General features: G+C 35.0%; 5 protein-coding genes across 10 annotated transcripts; 4 read left to right on the forward strand and 1 right to left on the reverse strand.

Moving 5' to 3' along the window:
* The first annotated feature begins 1,246 nt into the window (after positions 1-1,246).
* On the forward strand, positions 1,247-4,049 carry LOC25492523 (probable serine/threonine-protein kinase PBL10). 2 transcript variants are annotated; one of them, XM_024781820.2, is made up of 7 exons: positions 1,247-1,534; positions 1,653-1,739; positions 1,823-2,187; positions 2,694-2,829; positions 2,914-3,056; positions 3,141-3,258; positions 3,460-4,049. In XM_024781820.2, the coding sequence occupies exons 2-7, from the start codon at positions 1,664-1,666 to the stop codon at positions 3,876-3,878; spliced, it is 1,257 nt and encodes a 418-aa protein (XP_024637588.1). In that variant the 5' UTR covers positions 1,247-1,534; positions 1,653-1,663; the 3' UTR covers positions 3,879-4,049. The 2 variants fall into 2 exon arrangements, with proteins under 2 accessions (XP_024637588.1, XP_013456131.1); XM_013600677.3 differs by having other exon boundaries at positions 1,829-2,187.
* Positions 4,050-5,157: 1,108 nt separating this feature from the next.
* On the forward strand, positions 5,158-8,059 carry LOC25492524 (probable serine/threonine-protein kinase PBL10). Its single transcript, XM_039833232.1, has 7 exons — positions 5,158-5,370; positions 5,515-5,601; positions 5,748-6,112; positions 6,622-6,757; positions 6,844-6,986; positions 7,079-7,196; positions 7,358-8,059. The coding sequence occupies exons 2-7, from the start codon at positions 5,526-5,528 to the stop codon at positions 7,774-7,776; spliced, it is 1,257 nt and encodes a 418-aa protein (XP_039689166.1). The 5' UTR covers positions 5,158-5,370; positions 5,515-5,525; the 3' UTR covers positions 7,777-8,059.
* Positions 8,060-9,048: 989 nt separating this feature from the next.
* Positions 9,049-11,973, forward strand: LOC25492525 (probable serine/threonine-protein kinase PBL9). Of its 4 annotated transcripts, none has more exons than XM_039833235.1 (7): positions 9,049-9,417; positions 9,539-9,625; positions 9,752-10,101; positions 10,465-10,600; positions 10,691-10,833; positions 10,916-11,033; positions 11,194-11,973. In XM_039833235.1, exons 2-7 carry the CDS (start codon positions 9,550-9,552, stop codon positions 11,610-11,612), a joined length of 1,242 nt encoding a protein of 413 aa, XP_039689169.1. In that variant the 5' UTR covers positions 9,049-9,417; positions 9,539-9,549; the 3' UTR covers positions 11,613-11,973. The 4 variants fall into 4 exon arrangements, with proteins under 4 accessions (XP_039689169.1, XP_039689168.1, XP_039689167.1 ...); XM_039833234.1 differs by having other exon boundaries at positions 9,064-9,417; positions 9,746-10,101; XM_039833233.1 differs by having other exon boundaries at positions 9,065-9,625; positions 9,746-10,101.
* A 243-nt stretch (positions 11,974-12,216) lies between these two features.
* LOC25492526 (serine/threonine-protein kinase PCRK1) lies at positions 12,217-14,994 on the reverse strand. Of its 2 annotated transcripts, none has more exons than XM_024781818.2 (4): positions 14,478-14,994; positions 14,107-14,370; positions 13,301-13,423; positions 12,217-13,019 (listed from the first exon to the last, which is right to left on the reverse strand). In XM_024781818.2, exons 1-4 carry the CDS (start codon positions 14,877-14,879, stop codon positions 12,447-12,449), a joined length of 1,362 nt encoding a protein of 453 aa, XP_024637586.1. In that variant the 5' UTR covers positions 14,880-14,994; the 3' UTR covers positions 12,217-12,446. The 2 variants fall into 2 exon arrangements, with proteins under 2 accessions (XP_024637586.1, XP_024637587.1); XM_024781819.1 differs by having other exon boundaries at positions 14,107-14,377; positions 14,478-14,884.
* Positions 14,995-17,822: 2,828 nt separating this feature from the next.
* On the forward strand, positions 17,823-22,336 carry LOC25492527 (F-box protein At3g07870). Its single transcript, XM_039832748.1, has 4 exons — positions 17,823-18,443; positions 19,454-19,537; positions 22,033-22,052; positions 22,300-22,336. Exons 1-4 carry the CDS (start codon positions 17,823-17,825, stop codon positions 22,334-22,336), a joined length of 762 nt encoding a protein of 253 aa, XP_039688682.1.
* The last annotated feature ends 1,647 nt before the right edge of the window (positions 22,337-23,983 follow it).

Here is a 23,983-nt window from a genome sequence, read left to right on the forward strand (position 1 = left end):
CTTTACTTCTTTTTTCTTTAAAGAAATGATATATTGACAACCTTTTGGTTGTACGTATATCTATATCGTATAGATACTATGTCACTTTTTAATTAGTTGTTTCTCTCTCTTATAGTCACATCAATAGTTATAATTGATGTATTTTTATACTAGTTGTTCAAAAGTTGTTGAATTTTAAATGTTCATATAACATTACTCATTTTTAAAAGAGGGGTGTTATTTGAACAACCAATTTGGTGACAACTTATTTGACAACCATATTTTATAAGAAAAAAGTGATATTGGCACGGAAACCAAAACAATAGAGATAAAGTAAAAAATAATATGAATATGAGGGAGAAAGTTGTTGCAAAAGTTGTCATTAAATGAATGTTCAAATATCATTTCTCTTTTTCGAATTAATATGAAACGTCTACACGTCTTATACTTAACACAACAATTTTCCCTTAAATGTGAGTCATCAATTCATTATGGCCACCCTCAAACAGAAACCTTTTCATTGACATACACTTGTACCACCGTTGACCCTCACCGCATCAATGGGTCTGCCTTGAAACTTTTGTCACAAGAAATCAGTCAAATCTTTATCAAACCATCGGCTCTCATACTTAGCACAACAATCTCCATTGGAATGAGTCATCAATCATTATGTCCCCAACTAAAGACTTTTTTATCGACATACACCTGTACAACTATTTTGTTATAAATTTTCTTGACAAATGGTAAATTGCTATGCTAAGTATGTTATTCATGTTCAAATGTGTCTCTAATAAAGTCCAGGTAGACATGAAATATTCAAGATAATAACTGCTACCGGTTTTCGTGAAGCATATTATATTACCATGAGGTTCATAATATATTATTAGATAATTTAGCAAATATTTAAAGAGAAATGATATTTATACAATTATTCTGAGACAACAATCATTTATTTCTTATTATTTTGGGATAAAAACAATAGACAAAAAAAATAAAGAAAGAGAGTAAATGAAAGTATTAGAAAGTTATTCTAAAAATTAATGGTTGTACAAATATCACGAAGTTAATTAATAGTATATTATTAGATAATTTAGCAAATATTGAAATAAGATCGGTGATTATAGGATTGGGAGACCAATGGATAAGAACAAAGGTCCTGTTTTACTCAACTTGCAGACAAGTAATAGAAACTTAAATTACACAATAAATTAATTATTGTTAGGGAATACGTACCTCTAGAACACTCTATAAGTTAGTAACAATTTGGTAGTTAAGACATTAACGACTTAGTAGTCAAGACTCTTGTTGCATGTATACATGTTCATTTCATCTTTTATCCTATGTGACTTTTAAAGACATCAATACTAAACTAACATATGTGATTATTCCATTACTCATTCTTAAATTATTTTCCTTGTTTCATGGCGGTGCTTCATAGATCTTGCACTTGAGGGCTACCAGTACACTCACCCATGTTAGATATCAACAACCTATATAAACTCTCCTTGTTTTTTTTCCCTTTTCTATATCCTTCCTTGAACTTCATCACAAACAGGTTCTTCATGTCACTTTCCTTCCAACATCTTTCTTTTTTCCTTTCTCAGTTTCCATTTGTAATCATGGTTCATTTCTGTTGGATATGACCTTCTCTACTTTGTTGTTGTGATCTATAGGCAACAAAGCTATGGGAATTAGTATTGTTTCAGCTATGGGAGTTTGTTTAGGTGGCCAAGTCAAAGCTGAAGGCCCAAAGAATTCAGGTATTCATATGTGTAGTACTGGTATACTAATATGTAATATGTAGTTTATGTAAGTTTTGTTTTATTGGATCATATGATTTAAGTTTCAGGGTTAAGTTCAAAGAGTGTGATAGTCAATACAGAAGATCATAATATCCTATGTTACAAGGGTTCTGATGATCTCATTAGCTCAAGTAGTGAGGTATCAGCAACTTCGGTGCCACGGACACTCCCATGTGAGGGGGAGATCTTGCAATCATCCAATTTGAAGAGTTTTACTTTGACAGAACTTCAGGCTGCAACTAGAAATTTTCGTGTAGACATTGTGTTAGGAGATGGCGATTTTGGATCAGTTTTTAAGGGCCGGATTGATGAACACTCACTTTCTGCTGCCAAACCTGGCACAGGCATTGCCGTTGCTGTCAAAAGACTTAATCAAGATGGTGTCAAAAGCCACATTGAGTTGATGGTAAGTTCGACTCATAATTAATAAGCAAACAATGTCACTATTGTGATATTGTCAAATAGCGGCTATAGTGGCGCTATAGCTTAGCTGAATTTGAACAAATTGCTATTATTCTACAATACGATATTTAGTATTAAGTGGCACTATAATATTTAGCGTAGCAAAACTTGACCGAACCACTATTTTCTGTGGTTCACAACATTGCTATGTTGCATGTTTAATGACTTGTACTTTTTAGAGAATATTGTTACCAATTTAAAACTTACCTGTGTTTCTTTACTAAGCTAATTTTACCAATGGTTGGGAAACTAAGCCTGTGTTTGGATCCGCATTGGTCAGAAAATTTAACGTCCCAATGTAAGTTAACATGAATCTCATGAAGCTGCAAAGTGAAGCTTTTAGTCAGTCTCGCTGGGTAACCACGATTTCATTAAAATCCAAACACAAGCTAATTAAGAGGGATTCGTTTTGAGTGATGCATTTAATAGTGTTTGTCATTTCTATCTTAGGCTGAAGTCAATTATCTGGGCCAGCTTACACATCCTCATCTAGTGAAATTGATTGGTTATTGTCTTGAAGATGAAAATAGCCTTTTGGTCTATGAATTTATGCCACGTGGCAGCTTGGAGAATCACTTGTTCATGAGTAAGTTCTTCCAAGTTCATCATTTCACATTGTTGTTCTTGAGAAGGCATGCCTAACATTACCAATAATAATGTTGTAACGCAGGAGGCTCATATTTTCAACCTCTTTCTTGGAGCCTACGTTTGAAGGTTGCTCTTGGTGCTGCCAAATGTCTTGCATTCCTTCACAGTGCCGAAACAAAATCGATTTACCAAAATTTGAAGACTTCAAATATCTTGCTGGATTCGGTATGTGTCCATTTGTACAGCCACATGAGTAAATTATGTTTATTTAAGTAACATGTTTGAAAGTTTCCGCTGATTTGATGACAGAATTATAATGCGAAACTCTTTAATTTTGGGCTGGCAAAGGATGGGTCCACAGGTGATCGAAGCCGTGTCTACACCGGGCAAATCTACGGATATGCAGCTCCAGAATACCTGGCCACCGGTACTATAACCATTAGACAAAATCAAATAATCGTCTAAAGTAGAGAGGGAAAAATGAGTTTCTTATCCAATTTTGACGTATATAATATTTAACGACAGAATTATAATCAAATTTCATGTATTTTGGTTATAACTTTGCTCATTTATTCAATTTCGTAGTATGTTTTGGTTGTGACTAAAATAAAATACTTTGTTGATGAAGGTAATCACACTTCTAAGAGTGATGTCTATAGTTTCGGAGTTGTCATGTTGGAAATACTATCAGGTAGGAGAATTGTTGACAAGAATAGGCCACTAAGACAACATAATTTGGTGGAATGGGCTAAGCCTTGTCTATCCAACAAGCGTAAGATTTTGCACGTGTTTGATAATCGCCTTGAAGGCCAATATGAAATAGAAGACGCCTATAAGGTTGCTATACTTTCCCTACGGTGCCTTTCAATAGAAGCCAAGTTGAGACCAAACATGGATGAGGTTGTTACAAATTTGGAGCAGTTGCAAATTCCTCAAGTAAACGGATGCAACCATAATCATTTGCGTAGAAGAAGTGCTGATGATGTTACCCATGTTAGAACAGTCACAGTAAATCCACAACGTTCTGCTTCTGTGTTCTGTACATGACATTGCTCATTGCAAATACAATGTAATGAGCAATGTCCCCACATGAGGTGCTTTCATGCCATAAACATTTGTGTTACTGAGAATATTGTATATCTTACTATAGCTAATCTTTGAGAAATAATTGGATTATTTGGTGTTTGTAACAGCCAAATAACTTGCTTTTATTGGTTTATCTGGTTAACTCAATTATTTGATAATGTATATGTTGTGTAGTTTCCTAATTTAACATACATGAAAAGAAGATAATATTTGTTACAAATTTTCTTGAAGCATATTATATTGCCACGAGGTTTATGTTATTCAGATGAGTATAATTTTATCTAAATTCCAGATAGGATAAGACAAACGGGGACCTTGACCATCTCTTGCGTAAATGGTCATCTTGTTAAAGACTAGTGGTCTAGTGGATAAGGCCAAAAATGTCCAATTATATGGTCAAAATGCATACATGTCACGGAAGCTTCCCACTTGTTGAATTTTAGATTAGATGCAATCATTGTTGCATACACTCACCACATTTAAATCAACTTGTTAAGATTGGACGGTTCAAATTTAAAGAAATTTTGTATTTTGTTTAAGAATGTTATCAGATAGATTAAATGGTCACAAACTTGTTTAATGTATTCATTGATTCGTGACTGCACTCAAACCTGATCCGACTTGCTAGAGGGACATGTATTTCCAAAAATTATCACACGGTTTCAAACATTAATAAATATCAGTAATTGATTTAAGATTGGACGATTCAAATTACATAGTTAGGAAATTAAATGTACAAATTTTGACCGTTGATTTAAGATCGGAAAGCCTACTTAGTACTTACTACCGTCCGATGTCTCTAGTGAGAGCAACTAGCTAAAAACAAATGTAGGATGCAACAAGAAAATCCAGTGGACTAGAAAGTTTTGCAAACCATATTAAGGAGTTTGTAGAAAAAAGTTTCCCTTTCCAAACAAAACAAAAAAAGGGGTCCCTTACAGTTACACCATGCTTCTGTTCCCATAACATGCACTACAATACAATGAATGTGATGTTACATGCATGAATCACCATACTCACTTTCCTTCGTTCTCAGCATCTTTCTCATATGTCTTTACTAATCCATCCAAACTTTTATAGCTTAAGCTTTTAGTCTAGTTGCTCAACTTTTTTCGTACTGTTATACTTTTCTTATGACACTCTATCTTGCTATATATAGCGACACTTTTCGCAATAATGGCATGTCAAGTGTTTGAACGTGTTAATGTCTAAACCAATACTACACTGACATACGTAATTACATTCGATTCAATCACTTGCATTTTATTAAATTGTTGTGTATACACGCATTAGTGCTATTTCGTGTCTGTGTTAGTGCTTCATCGATCTTGCTTTTGTGGGCCACCACAGTATATTCACCCATATTAGTTCCCTACATATAAACCACCTTTTTCAGCTCTCCTCCTTGCTTTTTCTCTTGTCTATATCCTTCCTTGAACTTCATTACTAACAGGTTCTTCATGTCATTTTCCTTCCTCCATCTTTCCTTTTCTTAATTCCTTCTTTCTTTCTTTTTTTCTTCTCTGAGTTTCAATTCACAATCATGAGTCATTTCTTTTGGAGTTGACCTTCTCTGCTTTGTTGTTGTGATCTACAGGCAACAAAGTTATGGGAATTAGTATTGTTTCAGCCATGGGAGTGTGTTTAGGCGGCAAGGTCAAAGCTGAAAGCCCAATTAATTCAGGTATTCATATTCTTAAACATTAAGATCAACTTGTTAGTTAATTACCATGGTCAATGTTAATTGTATATGTTTAGTACTAGTATACTAATACATAATATGTAGTTTGTATAAGCTTTGTTTTGTTGATCATATCATGTCAATTTCAGGGTTAAGTTCGAAGGGTGTGATTGTCAATACAGAAGATCACAGTATCCCATGTTGCAAGATTTCTCATGATATCATTAGCTCAAGTAGTGAGGTATCAGCCGCTTCGGTATCGGTGCCACAGACTCTTCCGCGTGTGGGGGAGATGTTGCAATCATCCAATTTGAAGAGCTTCACTTTGACAGAACTTCAGAATGCAACTAGAAATTTTCGTGTGGACAGTGTGTTAGGAGATGGTGATTTTGGATCAGTTTTTAAGGGTTGGATTGATGAACATTCATCTTCTGCTGCAAAACCTGGCACAGGCATTGCTGTTGCTGTCAAAAGACTTCATCAAGATTGTTTCAAAGGTCACAACAAGTTCATGGTAAGTTTAACTCTTATAACTAAGAAGAAAATAGTGTAACTGTTGCGCTGTTGTCAAATAGATGCTATAGCGGCGCAATAGCATAGCTGAATTTGAATAAATCGCTATTATTATGTGATACACTATTTAGTACAAAGTGGTGCTATAACATTTAGTGTAACAAAATTTGACTAAACCGCTATTTTCCGCAGTATGCAATTATTATTACACATTAAGCGTTTATAGCATAAACACTTACGCTTCATGTTTGAGAATATTTTTACTAGTTTAATCTTATCAATGTTTCTCAACTAAGCTAATTTCATTAGTGGTTGGGAAACAAGCCTGTGTTTGGATCCACATTGGGTTAGCAAATCTCGCGTCCCAATGTAAGTTGACCGTGAGTCGGCTCATGAAGCTGCAAAGCAAAGCTTTTACGCAGCCTCGCGGTGTAACAGCAATTTCATTAAATTCCAAACGCATACTAATTACCATGGTCAATCTAATAGTGTTTGCCATTTCTATCTTAGGCTGAAGTCAATTATCTGGGCCAGCTTTCACATCCTCATCTAGTGAAATTGATTGGTTATTGTCTTGAAGATGAAAACAGCCTTCTGATTTATGAATTTATGCCACGTGGCAGCTTGGAGAATCACTTGTTCATCAGTGAGTGCTTCCCAGTTCATCTTTTCTCACTTGTACTTGTACTGGAGAAGGCATGCCTAATAACATTACCATTAATGATGTAACAGGAGGCTCATATTTTCAACCTCTTTCTTGGAGCCTACGTTTGAAGGTTGCTCTTGGTGCTGCTAAAGGCCTTACATTTCTTCGCAACGCTGAAACAAAAGGAAAATACCGCGATTTCAATACCTCAAATGTCTTGCTAGATTCAGTATGTGTCCTTTTCTACACACAAAAACACATTAATATATTATATTTATTTATGTATCATATCTGAAAATTTCCTTGCTGGTTTGATCGCAGAATTATAATGCAAAACTTTCTAATTTTGGGCATTCAAAGGGCGGGTCCATGGTTGATAAAAGTCATGTCTCCACCAAGCTAACATACGGATATGCAGCTCCAGAATACCTCGCCTCCGGTATAATAACTACTAGACAGATTTTATGTCTTTCTGTATATGAATTTCCGTTGTTTAATCAACTTTTTTAGTATCTTTTGTCTGTTGAGTTCATTAACTTGCTCAAGGATCAATTGTATCATTTTGATTAGTGACTAGTATAAACTGATTTGTTGATAAAGGTAATCACACTGCTAAAAGTGATGTATATAGTTTTGGAGTTGTGCTATTGGAAATATTATCAGGGAGGAGAGTTGTTGACAAGAATAGACCACCAAGTCAACACAATTTGGTGGAATGGGCTAAGCCTTATCTAACCAACAAGCGTAAAATTTTGCGCGTGTTGGATAGCCGTCTTGAAGGCCAATATGAGTTAGAAGATGCCTATAAAGTTGCTACACTATCCCTAAGGTGCCTTTCAATAGAAGCCAAGTTGAGACCAAACATGGATGAGGTTGTTACGGATTTGGAGAAGTTGCAGGTTCAAGATGTAAATGGCTGCAATCAGAATCGTTCGCGTAGAAGAAGTGCTGATTATGTTACCCATTCCAGAACAACCGCAGCTTATCCACAACGCTCGGCTTCTATGTTCTGTACATGACACTGCACACTGCAAATACACTATCCTTGGAAGTTGACAAAACTGAATGTCCCCACATGAGGTGATTCCACGTCGTAAACATTTGTGTTACTTAATAAATTGTAGATATCTTACTATAGTTAATGTATGAGAACTAAATTTTTCTTGGACATTCTGCTTGTTGATAGTGCATATGTCAAAGAATAATTGGATTTTTTGGTGTTTTAACAGCACAAATAACTAGCATTGCTAGTGCTTTTGCATGTTTATCTTGTTAACTCAATTATTATAGTTAATTTTGATACATTGTTTCCTAATGTTGGAACCCTTACCATAACTGTCAAGCTTTATCTTTTAGTTGCTAACTTTTTTTCATGAGAATGAAAACAAAATAAACAAGAACAACAAAGAAAAGCAAACTGCATTCGCGGATGAGCAACGCCTATAGCATCAACAGTCAAAACACGACTAAGCTGACGAGCACAACAGAGTGGTGAAGTGTCTGAGAAAAATATACTAGTACTAGTAAAATGAACCCACTTAAAAGAGACAACTCTATTAACAATTTTATTCGAAGACCTACATTTTGAACTTTATTGAAGGAAATTAAGATATTTATCACTTGGACTAACAAGTTAGTTTAGTATTTTTTTTATATTCAAATGCGTACGTAAATTCAAGTTGGTTCAGTTGATAAAGATTTAACTCATGACCCATGTTTGAATTCTACTGCTGATGTGAGAACATTGTTGGTAGATAATATATAAGTACCTTACTACTTTCTCAACCTTGGTGACTTTTCTTGACCCTAGCGAGCTCCCGAGGCCCAACTAGCTTTTCTTTGTCTAAAAATAAATAAATTCATGTGCATGATTTCTACTAAAGTCAAGATAGATATTAAATTTAGATAATATCTTAGCCAATAGTAGAATTGGGAGTGAGGATAAAAAAAGAGGGACCGGTGTTCACCCATCACTTGCATAAGTCATCATGTTAAAGGCCAAAAAAGGTTCAATTATGCTCCACTTGCTTACAAGTCATGGAAGCTTACCACTTGCTAGAGCCAACTTATAGTACGAGAAGCTATCTGAAACCAAATGTCGGGATGTTAACAGTAAAATCTAATGGACTAGAAAACTTTGCAAAAAAATATTAAGGATTTTGTCCAATCAAAACAAAACAAAAGGGGGTCCATTACAGTTAAACCAGTTCCCACAACATGTCATACAATGAATGTCATGCATGAATCACCATACTCACCTTCCTTCGTCCCCTTTACCTTTCATACACGTCTTTACTAATACATCCAAACTTATAGTCAAGTTGCTCAACTCTTTTAACACTGTTATACTCTTCTGACATAATATCTTGCTTCATGTAGTGACACTTTACATTGAAGACGTGTCAGGTGTCCAACACATGTTGATGTTCGATATGGATACATGTGATTATATTCCATGTCTTCAATTTTCTTAAATTATTATTAGTGTGTAGGTGTTAGTCCCAATTTTGTGTCTGTGTCAGCGCTTCATAGATATCGCCCCTCTGGGCCACCACAGAAGACTCATCCATATTAGTTCTCTACATATCAACACTCTTCTTCACCTCTCCTCCTTCCTGTTTTTCTTCTTTATATTCTTCCTTGAACTTCATTACAAACAGGTTTGTCGTGTCGTTTTTCTTAAACTCCTCTTTCTTTCTTTTTTCCTCTCACAGTTTAAATTCACAATCATGGTTAATTTATGTTGGACTTGACCTTATCTTCTTTTTTTGTTATCTATTTGAAACAAAGCTATGGGAATTAATATTGTCTCTGCCATGGGAGTTTGTTTGGGCGGCCAAATCAAAGCTGAAGGTCCAACTAATTCAGGTATTCATATTCTTAAACATTAAGATCAGCTTGTTAATTATCTTGGTCAATGTTAATTACATATGTATACTAATATGTAATATCTAGTTTATATTAGTTTTATTGATCATATCATTTCAGTTTCAGGGTTAAGTTCAAAGAGTGTGAATGTCAACACAGAAGATCTTAGTATTCCATGTAGCAAGGTTTCTGGCGATCTCAGTAGCTCAAGTAATACTGAGGTACCAACAGTATCGGTGCCTCAGACTGCTCGGGGTGTGGAGGAGATCTTACAATCAACCAATTTGAAGAGCTTTACTTCTACTGAACTTCAGGTTGCAACAAGAAATTTCCGTGTAGACAGTGTCTTGGGACATAGTGTTTTCAAGGGTTGGATTGATGAACACTCATCTTCTGCTGCCAAACCCGGCAAAGGCATTGCTGCTGCTGTCAAAAGACTTTATCAGGATGGCTTCAAAGGTCACAAGGAGTTGTTTGTAAGTTTAACTTATCTTATTAACAAGCAAGCACTGACTATGTTGCAGTGTTTTCAAATAGCGGAGCTATAGCATAGCATAAATTGAGCAAATCACCGTTATTCCGTGATAAGCTATTTAGTATAGACTTTTGTCAAATAGCAGCTATAGTGGCGTTATAGTGTTGTAACGTAGCAGAATTTCACCAAACCGTTATTTTCCGTGATCTGCAATTGACAACACTATTGTGTTACATGTTCGAGAATGTTTTTACATGTTTAATCTTATTTATATTTCTCTGTAAAGCTAATTTTATTAGTGGTTGGGAAACTAGGGGTTTCTTTTGAGTGTTACATCAATTAATGTTTTCCATTTCTATTTTAGGCTGAAGTGAACTCTTTAGGCCAGCTTTCTCATCCTCATCTAATCAAATTGATTGGTTATTGCCTTGAAGATGACAACAGTCTTCTTGTCTTTGAATTCATGCCTCGTGGCAACTTGGAGAATCACTTGTTCATCAGTGAGTTTTCCTGGTTCATCTACTCACATAGTCACATTATAGCACTTGAGAAACGCGTCCCTAATAATATTATCAATTATGATTTAACAGGAGGCTCATATTTTCAACCTCTTTCTTGGAGCCTACGTTTGAAGGTTGCTCTTGGTGCTGCCAAAGGCCTTGCATTTCTTCACAGTACTCAAACAAAAGCAATGTACCGCGATTTCCAGACTTCAAATGTCTTGCTAGATTCCGTATGTCTTTTTGTACACACATGAATATATTACGTTTATTTATGTATTGTATCTGAAAATTTCCTTGTTGACTTGATCACAGAATTATAATGCAAAACTTTCAAATTTTGGCCTGGCAAAGAACTTGTCCCTGGTTGATAAAAGTCATGTACCTACCAAGCTAACCTCTGGATATACGGCTCCGGAATACCTAGCCACAGGTATTATATGACCACTAGAAAAAGAAAAAAAAATAAATTGATGTTTTATTCTATTTTTTCTAGTATGTTTTGTCTTTTGAATGCATTAACTTACTCAAGAATAGGCTACTAAATATCATTTTTGTTAGTAACTAAAGTAAAATAACTATTTTTGATGAAGGTAACCACACTGCTAAGAGTGATGTCTATAGTTTTGGAGTTGTACTACTAGAAATATTATCTGGGAGGAGAGTTGTTGACAAGAACAGACCAACAAGACAACACAATTTGGTGGAATGGGCAAAGCCTTATCTATCCAACAAGCATAAGATTTTGCGCGTGTTGGATAGTCGCCTTGAAGGCCAATACGAATTAGAAGATGTTTTTAAGGTTGCTATACTCTCCCTACGGTGCCTTTCAGTAGAAGCCAAGTTGAGACCAAACATGGATGAGGTTGTTACAAATTTGGAGCAGTTGCAGGTTCCTCATGTAAATGGATGCAACCAGAATCGTTTGCGTAGAAGAAGTGCTGATGATGTTGCCCGCGTTAGAACATCCACAACTTATCCCCAACGCTCTGCGTCTATACCCTGTACATGACATTGCACATTGCAGAATGCAAGATACAGCACCCTTGAAAGTTAACAAAGCTGAATTTCTCAAATGCAGTGATCTTAAACCATGACTACATATTACCGAATAATTTGTACATATCTTAATCTTAATATAGCTAATGTTTCAGAACCAAACTTCTCTTGGACATTCTGCTTGTTGAGACTCGAGAGCGCCGATGTCTACAGATAATTGGATCTTTTTAGTCTTTTGTATGTTTATCTGGTTAGTTAATTTTTATTGTAATCTATGGATGGAGTATATAGTTTCCTAATTTATGAAACTATAGTTTACTTTGATGCATGTATATTTGTTGAATGAACCTTAATTGTATGTTAGCTCCCTATCATCCAAGTTTGACTCCGTCCTTGATTGGCTGCTATTGTTGATATCTAGCAAAGTAGGCGGTTGGTAATTGTTAAACAAACCACGTAATCATAGAAGACTTGAAAATTGGAATATAACTCAATTGCATAGAACTGAAGTCAGAGTCTTACAATTCAAGTCTTTCAATGAATTGTAGTTCTATATATACACATAATTCATTCAATATCTAAACCTTGCTTTCATGACTAAATTTGTAGTTAGCAACTTAGTATCAAGAAGGTCAAATTACTGAATATTATATAGCTTTGCTAAAAAAATCATCCTGTACACGGAATTATTATTAATTGATACAAAATTTACCATGATCGGTATGTTAACCAAGTGCCTAACAATGCCGATCTCTCTGACTGAAACTAAGTGATCACCAAACATATCGATGAGTAGGCAATTGCAGACGAAGATTTTGATTTCCAAGATATGAATGAAGATCACTTATCACCATGTTCTTACAAGCCCAGGAGCCCAACTTTTCCAATCAAATCTTCCAATGGATTTATTTCTTAAACTCACCTTGTCTCTGAATTCAAAAACCTTCTTCAGATAATTATTCCCCTGTTTAGCTGGTTCAGGTTCAGCATTCTCTACAGATAAATTTACTTCATTTGCTTCTCCTGTTTCTGCAACGGCTTCGGAAATGCATTCATCCATAGGAACGGACTCGTCAATAATGTTCCCAAGAATCTCAACCACCTCACTCATTTTTGGGCGAGACTTTGGCTGCTTCATGAGACACTTGTTTGCTAGGACTGCAAGTTTATGAGCTGATTTGATGCAATCTTGTGCCTCAAGTCGAGGATCGACAATATGATGGAACTTCTTTGGATCAGATACATAAGGTCTTACCCAATCCAGAAGTTTTTGTTCGTTTTTTGGTAGGTTTCTTTCTACGGCTCTCCTCCCAGTGATAAGCTCATAAAGAACTACACCAAAGCTCCACACATCACTCTTAGCAGTCAGCTTTCCGGTATGAACATATTCTGGTGCAGCATATCCTATGGTGCCAACAACCTTCGTGAAGAGGAAATAAGTCATTCATTTCGCATGTCAGTAGAATATCTGGATTACAGTTTAAGGTTTAGAGTTCAAAGTTTAGACCAACATTATGAACTCATGAAATAGTTTCCTTTAGATATGAATAAGGTTCAAAATATATATAATCTATTCCAGATAAGCTTCCCAAATCCCAATATGTTATCGTAATCATCTAATGTTACCATGCAATAATGTCAAATTTCTACCATTATGGTATGTTATAATGAATTTTCTACAAAATTTAGACATTTTCTTACCGCTGTAGAAACATAGCCAAAGCCTTCTGCAGGTCCTTGCCTAGCGAGTCCAAAATCAGAAAGCTTTGCATTGAAGTCCTCATCCAGCAAGATGTTGGATGTTTTGAAATCTCGAAATATTAGCTGCACCAGATAGAATGGGAATCATAAATGTATTACTAAAAAAGTTAAAACCATGCATAAACAAGACATCCAAAGAAGAAACCATACATAAACATTAAAAAGAATTAAGTTATGGTGAAAGCACCCAGATTCGCACGTAGACGCATTGAATGTTTGCTTCACTTACAAAAAGTTCACAGATAGTGTTTAAAATTCCTTTAAATGCAAGTCCTGATCAGTGATTTTCAGCATGATTAGGTGTGCATTTGGCAGTACACCTAAAAACAACTTAACCCTTTTAAAAGGGATTTTGCTCTAGACTCTAATGTCATTTGGCTTCACCTTAAAACCAATTTCAAAATCTGATTCTCTGCCCAAACCTATATTTGGTCTACAGCAAGTTAACCTTCAGTTTGATAATTCTTACCTAAAAATTCTGCACTAACTATCATCTTTCATGAAAACTTTGAAAGTTAAATCAGCTCACTTTATATTCACTTTTAGCTTACAAATAACATCGCACAATCAAAGATCATCATTCATCACGCAAACATTCACTGAAACATCCACTTTATCAACACATAAAGTAAAGATCAATGTCATTATCAAAAACATAAATGAACATAAACATAAAAAAACTAAATCAATTGCTTGCATGATCATGGTATCTAACAATACAAATGCACAGTCTTGTTCTACTATACCTGAAAATCCATTTCCTCGTGAAGATAAGCCAACCCACGAGCAGCATCTTGAGCAATTCTTAATCTAGTAATCCAAGGAAGAACCGACGAAGGAACACGAACCAAAAGATGATCTTCCAAACTCTTATTAGACATAAACTCATAAACCAAAAGCCTCTGAATCCCTCTTTCATCATCTTCAGCACAATAACCCACTAACCTCACCAAATTTGGATGCTTAATCACCCCTAATAAATTCACTTCATTAATCCACTCCTTATGCCCCTGAATACTAGAAATTCAACACAAACACAAAAAACCCTTTACAACAACACATAAAAATTCAATTTTTACATTAAAAAAGCTCAATTTTGTGAAAAAATTAAACATGCCTGATGACCATTACGATTCAACTGTTTGATGGCAACATCGATTTGAGACCGGTGATGATTATGATGAATTAGGGTTCCTCTATAAACCGAACCAAATCCACCTTCACCGATTAACAAAGCTCTATTGAATCCACGAGTTGCGATTTTGAGGTCAGAGAATGAAAACAGATGAAGATGATTAGCACGGCGTTGAGAGAGAAACTCATGGAAGCCGAGAGTGTCGGAGAAGTCTCTAGAATCGGAATCGTATTCGGAGCGGCGCGTGTCCATTAAGCTTAAGGAACGCGCCCATGAGACGCGTGAGCCTCTTGAGCTTGATGCTGAAGCTGAACCTGAACCTTCATCGTTTTCTTCTGTGGTTCGTTTTTCGGATGATCCGTTTGAGAAATGGAAGCACTTCATTGGTGAAGAAGGAAGAAGAGATGAGGGAGTAGTCAAGGGAGGACAATGGAAGATTGGAATCACATCGGTTTCTTTCTACTATTTCAATGATAACGGCTTATTCTTCAATAATGTTTTTTATATTTTTGACATGTAGTATAATGTTTTTTTCAATAGATGTCAATTAACATATTTTATTTTTTGAGCAATGATATTTAAACAATCATTTGGTACAACTTATTTGATAATTTTCTTTTTCTCTCTTTTAATTAGTCAAAAACAATGGAGAGAAAAAAAAGAAGAGAGAGATTAAAAATAAAATGTGAGTATGGGAGATAAAGTTGTCTAAAAATTATCACAAATGATCATACAAATATCATTACTCTTATTTTTTTAAAAATAGTCAAGGAAAGACTATTTGTAATGAAGTTTCATAGCAGACATTGTTAAACATCAATGAAAACTTTATATGTCTATTCTCTAATAGTAAAAAAATAAAATAAAATATATCAAAAGAGCAAGGAAAACATCAAGGAAAAGTTAGACATATCAACTAGGTTGGTATCTCGTAGTTACTTCTATCCTCTATCACCTACTCTAAAATTTTATTAAAAAAGGAAAATTGTATAAGAGGGGGATGAGGGACTAGGTCAAAACCCTAAAAAATAACACAAAAGTGGGAACTAAGGGAATCCAAAATTCGATAATCTTGCTTAAAAAAATAGGTAAAGAATCTCACTAGACAACATATGTAATAACACGACCATGACTAGCCAAAATGTCTGTACAAGCATTGATGGTATGTTATCTTCATTCTAATCACTTTGGATATTGTTTCATTTATGTTCTTTTTTCTACACAACTGTTGTAACACCCCGTTTTCCCAACATAAAAATTTCTAAACATTTATCAGAGTAAACATTATAAACAACGGGATATCACATTTAATATAATCCAAAACAGTTAAATAACAATTTAACCAAAATCTTAAACATTGCAGCGAAAATTATATTATAATCCATAAAACGTTTTGGCACGCAGGCCCCATCAACATAATCTCAAAAGAGTTAGTTCAATATCACAAATAGCATATTATTCACGTAATAGAACGAAGCATGCATAACATATAGCCCCATCTCGTTACGTATCAGAGCGACCTAGACGACACAGTGAAGGCAAGGCCACTCACGACGGCAACTGCACACTAAGCACGATCACCTGCAAGTTACCCATACGAAGGGCAACATTTTCAAGCAGAAGGGGTGAGATTTCATAACAAAACAATATTAATCAAAGTAATTTGAATCATAATTAACATCATCTCAATCTTAAACAACTTTGCATATTTGATAAACAATTATCACGTAATCACTTATTCAATCATCATCAACAACATAGCATCTTAGACACGACAATGCGACAATGCTCTTAGACTCCTTATATGCATGTGGTACCAATCGTCATCATAAGTATTAATATACTTTAATCGTGCGGAGGACAAAGCTCCTAAATATCGTGCGGAGGACAAAGCTCCTATCATGGTGAGGACTAAGTTCAATGAATGCTAATGCATGGACTCTATCAACAAAACGTCGTAATCATCATATCAATATGCATCCAATAATTTGGAGCTAAACGTCATCTTATTCATCATATATAGACATTATGCACTTAGTTAAATAACAGCAGTAGCATAGTCGAGTCACAATAACGGATGATATCAATATATCAATTGCAATTCAATAGCATCATAATTATTCATTCATATCTTACATAATGCATAATACATTAACTCATACTCAATTAATAACAACATATATTAAACGGCCTTACAGATTGCATTAAATGTCATCATTAGGTTTCATTACCAATTAGGGGTTCACTCTTGATCAAAACGTGCGACACAGATCGCACAAACACTCAAAGCACTCCAATCTGGAAGTGCTCGCGAGGCGAGAGTATCTACTCGCCATGGCGAGTACAAGCCAACTTCCCAACTAATGTTGTTCTAGGTTCAATCTTGTCCTACATTCATTCCTAATCATTACTAGGTATGTTCAGGCACTCAAAGGCACTCAAGGTCCAACTAAAAAGTCGAAATTGCAAAATCTTACATGCTCTCTGCCCTAACTCGCTATGGCGAGTAAGGTTGCTCGTTGTGGCGAGCTGCATTGCACAACTCGCGAGGCGAGGGAAAAGGGTTCGCGAGGCGAGCGATGAATGTTCATCACTCGCGAGGCGAGACTCATAGCTCGCCGTGGCGAGCGATGAATGTCGCTACGGCCAGACTTGCTATTTTCACAAAAATTCAACGATTCACATGGTTCTAAGCCTAACCTTGATTCCAAAGTTCGTCCTAAACATTATCTAAGGTCTAGGAGCACTTTCTACATCAATTAAACCAATTCCTACCGTTCGATCATCAATTCTAGGGATTTAACCTAGTTTTCGTTTTCTCCAATTCAATCCTAAAGCTTGCTAACTAATCATCAAAATTACAATCAATTAACATTACTGAGTTATTAGTCTCACCCTTACCTGGTTATGAAGAAATCACAACTCTCTCTTTGATCTTCTCCCTTCTAAGCTTTTTCTCCCTTTTCCAAAAGTTTTCACGTACAATAGTTTTTTTTCTAACAATTAGGTCTTCCCCTATTTATATCTCCTCTTAATAACTTATCTTATCTCACTTTCTCCCCCAAAACTATCTAAAATCTCAAAACAACCCTTAACTAAATATTTTATATTATTTTCAAATCTTTATTTTATTTAACAATAAAATAAGTCTCATATCCTTATCAAAACCTTCAACTCATAACTTATCACATTATCAATCAAATCATCTAAATCATCGCAATTCATCAAAACATACCAAAATCATGCATATATTATATAAATATAATATAATCGCCTAAACTCAATTAATTAAACAATTAAACGAAAGTGGGCGTTAAACTGTTAATGATGGATAGTATTTGGAGTGTTCTCCTTTTGGCGGGGGGGCCTCAATCCAACTCATCATTACCGCCGATAGAACAATTTGTTCTGGAAGATCTCATCACTGAAGTCCTATCTTGCCTTAACGTGAAAACCATCTTGCGATTCAAATGTGTGAGCAAGTCATGGAACACTCTCATCTCCGATCCAGCCTATGTCAAAAAATACCTTAACAAGTCGTCAAATAACCCACACCTCATACTCAAACCACCAACTTTTAAATACCTTATGAGTTGTGTCAATACCATACATGTGCACCGTTTCCTCAAAAATCGTTGTATCATTTTTTCAAGGGACAATTGTCGCGGTGGTTTGAATTCCAATAATTGTGAAGTGGTTGGTTCATGCAATGGATTATTGTGCTTTCTTCTTAGTTCTCGTAATATGGAGTGTTATAAGTATTCGTTTCGTTTATGGAACCCTGACACGGGTACAAGGTATGCCGAATTTGGGACTTGTTATGAATATGACCTTTGTGGGATCTCTTTAATGTTCACTTTTGGCTGTGACATTTTAACTGGAACTTACAATGTGTTGGAGTTTCACAAAGAACAAGATAAAGACAACCATGGTCTATTGAAAAGTCAGGTCAGAGTTCCCAATTTGGATGATGATTGTTGGAGAAATATCAACATTTTCCCTATGATTATTTGGAATAGTGTTGTGCATTTATGTGGTGAAGTTTACTGGTTGGCTATGCAAAACTATTTTATCCTTTTTATGATAAGGCATGTATTACTCATGTTGATCAACTCATGATTCTTTCCCTTGATCTTTCGACCGAGACATACATCCAATTTTCGAAACCTTTTGATTTTCATGCCATACTAACAGCCAACTCTTCAGGTTCTTTTGGACCGCCTTTGCTTTTCGCATGATTTCAAGAAAACTGAATTTGTTATATGACAAAGGAAATAGTTTGGGGTTCAGGAGTCTTGGACTCAATTATTTAGAATTGACTACTTTAATCTTGCAATGAACGACCTTAGATTCTCATATGGTCCATTGTTGTTGCCATTGTACCTTTCTACTAAAGGAGATACTTTGATATTGGCTTGTTATGAAGATGACAAAGCAATTATCTATAACAAGAGAGTAAATATAGTAGAGAGAATTAAAATTTTTAAAAATTTATGTCAGTTCTCTTATGTTGAAAGTTTAGTTTCAAGTTCAACTCATTCGAAGTAAGTACTCTTGTACTATTTTCAATTGTTTGAATATATGGTAATTCTGAATGTTGTTTTAAGATATTTGTTGTAACACCCCGAAAATTACATGTAATGATTTAACGAAGTTAATTAGAAGAATTCTTGATTTTTTTTTATATAATAATGGTGTTGTGATGCTAGAATATTATGTTAGCTACAAAGAAATAGACATATGATGATTAATGACGTTCTATGAGGATTATTATGATGAAAGGGAAAAATAAATAAAGTAATATAGAGGCGGGAGGTGTAGAATAGAAGTTTTAATTAAGTGGGGGAGGGAGAAGTAAAAAATAATATAAAATAGAATGACATGAATAATATTATGAGGTTAGCCCATATATAAATAGAGAATTAACAATCAAGGTTGCCACTTTTGCTGAAATGTAGAAGCAAGAGAAGAAGAGAGAAGAGGAGGAGAAAACCCTAGTTTCGGATAAGAGAGCCGGAAAGCTGTGGCTTCGAAGATTCGAGGTAAGGGGGAGATTCCTACCACTTTAGGGTGTTTAATCTATGATGGCGGTAACTTTATTTAGTATGATATGTTATTGTGATGTGAATTATGATGAAATTATGATGATGAATAAAGGTAATGATATTGTTGAACAAATGGAATTTGTGGAGATTAATTTAGGGTTTATAAACTGAAAAGAATAGGTAATCCGGTAAGATAATGGAAAAATTTGTGTTTAGATGATAGGGTAACCATAGGTAATGTCTCCTATCAATTTAGGATCAAACGAGGTCAAAAACAGAGATTTCTAGCCAAGTTAGGAGCAAATTCGAGGGTAAAAATGCTATTTTCTGGGTTCTGAAACTGTCCCAATCGTGCCACGATTGAAGTCCAACATGCCATGATTTTTTCAGGAACGAAAATCATTTTTAAGCTGTCAGAAACGTGCCACGATTGGAACCCAACGTGCCACGATGCAATGTGGACTTAAACTAATTTTTGAGCCACTTTTATGCCTCCAAAGGGTTCCTTAGATGTATAGTAAGGTCCCAAATCAATAAACTTATATGAGAGGAGTTTAAATAAGGGTTATGAGAGTAGTTTCAGAAGACATAATGAATTTAAAACAATACGAGTATCAAAAGTATTAAAGGAGAACTAAAGTAAGGATATGGGTTATTCGATGACTGTAGTGATAGGAAATATTTGATGAGCCTTAAACATAATTTGGTGAGAGGGAGATATGACTATTATACGAGAGAATACAGAAGGATAATTGTGGTAGTCGTCAATGACAAATGAATTCCCAATGTAAAGGTAAGAGTCGTAAACTATTAAATCTAAATGAGAGAGTATGCTTAAGTGTCATTAGGATTGATTATCTCAAAAATCAAAAGAGATTAGGTAGTGAAACGATGAAGGACTTAGAAGCAAAGTAGAGAGAGTTGTGAGAGGGTAATTCAAGAACTAATGAAGATGAAAATAGTAGTAAATTAGAGTAAAGGATAGATGCAACGATGAGACTATATGAAGAGTAAGAACTAGGGTAAATTAAAGAGACATGATGGTAAAGGAATAAGGTAATAAATGACGTTAATGATGTGGCAAAGTATGAAGTAAGGTGCAAAATATGAATGGGTTAAAGAAGTGAAAATACGATGATAAGAGGGAATAATAGAGTAGATGGCTAAAGGTAATTGATGAGGTTAAACATAATTGTAACACCCTGTTTTCCCAACATAAAAATTTCTTAACAATTATCAGAGTAAACATCATAAAACGGGATATCACATTTAAACATAAACGTAAATAGTCAAATAACAATTTAACTTTCAACGAAATAGCAGCGGAATTATGTCATCAACCATAAATAAGTTTGGCACGCAGGCCTCGTCATAATATCTCAGTTAAACAACTTAAGCATAAATATCATAGTCAAATACGTAAAGGAAATGAAGCATGCAATCAAGAACCCTATCCCGTTACGTATCAGAGCAACCTAAACGACTCAGTGAGGAACACGTCACTCACGACAGCAACACACCACTCTAAGCTCGATCACCTGCAAGTTACTCATACGAATAGCAACATTTTCAAGCAGAAGGGGTGAGATTTCACAAAACAATAATATTAATCAATATAATTCAACAATCAACAACATAAAACTTCAACATAAGCATCTTAAATATCATAGCATCATAGATAATAATATATCAAGTAATCACTTCATTTAAACATCATAAATCTCATAGCAGTTTAACATCTTTCATCATTGACTCGACTATGCGACTATGCAACTTAGACCTCTTATATGCATGTGGTACCAATTCAGGGCATGAGCCCCCATCGTTATTTGAGTATTAATATACTTCCAGGGCATAAGCCCCCATCGTTAATTTGAGCCAATGCTCCATCGTGTTGAGTACTAAGCTCCAGGGCATGAGCCCCCAACATATGTATGCTAATGCATGGACTCGATCTCTTAAAACATCTTAATCATCATCTCTTATGTATCCAATAATTTGGAGGTTCAACATCATTTTGATCATCTTATATCGACTCATGCAACATAGTTAAATAACAATAGCAGCATAGACAGATTGAAACAACAGTATGACATCACATAACGATATCAAATAAAAGCAACATCTCAATCACTCATTCATAACTCAAGTAATACAATTAATCATTAAAACACATTATAATCAACATTAACATTTCATAACAGCTTCACAGTTTGCAGTTAACATCTTATATAGGTCACATTACCACCCAAGGGTCCATCTCTAATCAAATTATGCGACACAGATCGCAACATCCTCACTTGCACTCAGTTCTGGAAGTGCTCGCGAGGCGAGAGCATCTGCTCGCCATGGCGAGTACAAGCCAGATTTTCAACTAATGTTGTTCTAAGCTAAACCAGGTTCAAATCTCATTCCAAGTTATCATTTAATCATTAATGAACATCTTTAGGCACTCAAAAACATCTAAGGTTCAACTCAAAAGTCAAAAGTACAGAATTCTACATGCTCTCTGGTCATGCTCGCTATGGCGAGTAACATTGTTCGATGTGGCGAGCTGCGACGTGCAACTCGCGAGGCGAGGGAAAATGGCTCGCATGGCGAGCGATGAACTTCATCACTTGCGAGGCGAGGATCATCGTTCGCGAGGGCGAGCGATGAATACAGGCTCGGGCAGAAGTGCAGTTTTTACAAAAATCCATCATCTCACGAGGTTTTAAGCTTAATTTCAGTTCCAGAATTCATCCTATTCATAATCTAAGGTCAAAGGACGGTTTATGCATCAATCTAACAGTTTAACACCATTGGATCATCAATTTCACCTATTAACCCTAATTTCATAAATTTCTTAATTCAATCCTAACTTGTTAATTTGATTATCAGAATTACATAGATTAATAAAACTGAATCGTTAGTCTCACCCTTACCTTGTTTGAAGAAAATCGCAGCTTTCCTAGGTGTTCTCCCTTCTCTTGGCTTTATCTCCCTTTTCTCCAAAAACAGTCGTACGTACTAACTTTTCTAAAAACCTAGGTCTTTCCTTTTTATATCTCCTCCTAATATCTTATCTTATCTCTCTTTCTCCCCCAAAACTCTCTAAAATCTCAAAACAGCCCCTAACTAAATATTTTATTTTATTTTCAAATCTTATTTTATTAAACAACAGAATAAGTCTCATCTCCTCATAAAAATCATCATATCACATAAATCATCTCAAATCATCGTAAATCACACATATATTATATAAATATAATATAACTCGTCTAGACTCAATTAAATAATTAATTAATTAAAAGTGGGCGTTACAATAATCGCCTTAAATAATAATGAACTTAGAAAGGTTGTTAGGTTGTAGGGAATAAGAGTTAATATAAGCGGTAATGCTAAAGAGTTGATGAGGTGCATATAAACGAGGAGAAGGATAGGTGGGTTAAATGAACGGATAAGATGAAGGATGAAGTGTGTCAGTGGGAGTAAAAGATGTAGAGAATGAAAATTAAACTAATGGTGGGTGTAAGATTTAGATATGATGTGAATATGACAAAATTATGAGTTAGACATAGGTAGACGAATATATGGTGTAAAATAATTATGAGTTGCTAATGACGTAAGATGATGATGTTATGATTATTAAAGTCGAATGATGTAAAATGATGTATGACGAATGACATACTTGTTTTCTAATAACAAGCAATATGACGAGTAACTATGACGTAAAGATGATGTGTTGTTTATGTGTCTTCTAAATTATGTTTTGGTGGGTCCACATGCATCATATCATACTGCATAATGACGGATTTAAGTTCAGTAACACACCTCACACTTACATTATTATGACGATAGGATCCGGTACCGGCATGCATGTAGGTCTAGGAATGAAGTATGTTGCATATAGGTCATGTTAGGTGAACTGTGATATGTGCTAATGATGTGAATATGATATTTGTGTTAAAGGTGTGCATAAGATGTATGCGTTAATGATGTTTATGAAATGAGTTGTGTGAATATTATGATGGATGATTGATGATGGTATGATGAATGATTGATGATGATGAGATGAATGACCGATGAAGATATGATTATCTACTTTATTATTCATGTATCCCAATATATTTTATGATGTGAATTCTCACCCCTTTGTTGTTGTTTGTGTATTTTGGTGTCTGTACCCTTAGGGTACAAATATTCAAGACGAGGAGCTTTAGATTTGCGAGATTCTTAGAAGGTGGCGATGGGGACATACCACCATAGCTATTATTTGGGATATTAAGTAGTCGAATAGATACGTGCTCTGATCTGTAACACTGAGGTTCGGTTAAGCGTTGAATGTCCTTAAATTATAAAGTTAATTTAAGCACTATGATGTTTTAAGCTATTTTTCCTAAATAATGTTAAAGACAAGACATTTATAATTATGAAAATTTATGAAGTATCTTCCGATGTTGT

The sequence above is a fragment of the Medicago truncatula genome, chromosome 4 (genome assembly GCF_003473485.1).
Source record: "Medicago truncatula cultivar Jemalong A17 chromosome 4, MtrunA17r5.0-ANR, whole genome shotgun sequence".
Classification (NCBI taxonomy): domain Eukaryota; kingdom Viridiplantae; phylum Streptophyta; class Magnoliopsida; order Fabales; family Fabaceae; genus Medicago; species Medicago truncatula.

Excerpts from the sequence above, each read along its gene's own strand:
- LOC25492524 (XM_039833232.1), top strand. The coding sequence starts at position 5,526 with ATGGGAATTAGTATTGTTTCAGCCATGGGAGTGTGTTTAGGCGGCAAG. Across the intron at positions 5,602-5,747 it reads TGAAAGCCCAATTAATTCAG|GGTTAAGTTCGAAGGGTGTG; the intron begins GTATTCATATTC and ends TGTCAATTTCAG. Across the intron at positions 6,758-6,843 it reads GGAGAATCACTTGTTCATCA|GAGGCTCATATTTTCAACCT; the intron begins GTGAGTGCTTCC and ends ATGATGTAACAG.
- LOC25492523 (XM_024781820.2), top strand. The coding sequence starts at position 1,664 with ATGGGAATTAGTATTGTTTCAGCTATGGGAGTTTGTTTAGGTGGCCAA. Across the intron at positions 1,740-1,822 it reads TGAAGGCCCAAAGAATTCAG|TTTCAGGGTTAAGTTCAAAG; the intron begins GTATTCATATGT and ends ATATGATTTAAG. Across the intron at positions 2,830-2,913 it reads GGAGAATCACTTGTTCATGA|GAGGCTCATATTTTCAACCT; the intron begins GTAAGTTCTTCC and ends GTTGTAACGCAG.
- LOC25492527 (XM_039832748.1), top strand. The coding sequence starts at position 17,823 with ATGGATAGTATTTGGAGTGTTCTCCTTTTGGCGGGGGGGCCTCAATCC. Across the intron at positions 18,444-19,453 it reads ATGGTCTATTGAAAAGTCAG|AAGCAAGAGAAGAAGAGAGA; the intron begins GTCAGAGTTCCC and ends GCTGAAATGTAG. Across the intron at positions 19,538-22,032 it reads TGTGGCTTCGAAGATTCGAG|AGAATTCTACATGCTCTCTG; the intron begins GTAAGGGGGAGA and ends AGTCAAAAGTAC.
- LOC25492525 (XM_039833234.1), top strand. The coding sequence starts at position 9,550 with ATGGGAATTAATATTGTCTCTGCCATGGGAGTTTGTTTGGGCGGCCAA. Across the intron at positions 9,626-9,745 it reads TGAAGGTCCAACTAATTCAG|TTTCAGGGTTAAGTTCAAAG; the intron begins GTATTCATATTC and ends ATATCATTTCAG. Across the intron at positions 10,601-10,690 it reads GGAGAATCACTTGTTCATCA|GAGGCTCATATTTTCAACCT; the intron begins GTGAGTTTTCCT and ends ATGATTTAACAG.
- LOC25492526 (XM_024781818.2), bottom strand. The coding sequence starts at position 14,879 with ATGAAGTGCTTCCATTTCTCAAACGGATCATCCGAAAAACGAACCACA. Across the intron at positions 14,371-14,477 it reads TGAATCGTAATGGTCATCAG|GGGCATAAGGAGTGGATTAA; the intron begins GCATGTTTAATT and ends TCTAGTATTCAG. Across the intron at positions 13,020-13,300 it reads TTGGCTATGTTTCTACAGCG|GTTGTTGGCACCATAGGATA; the intron begins GTAAGAAAATGT and ends CTCTTCACGAAG.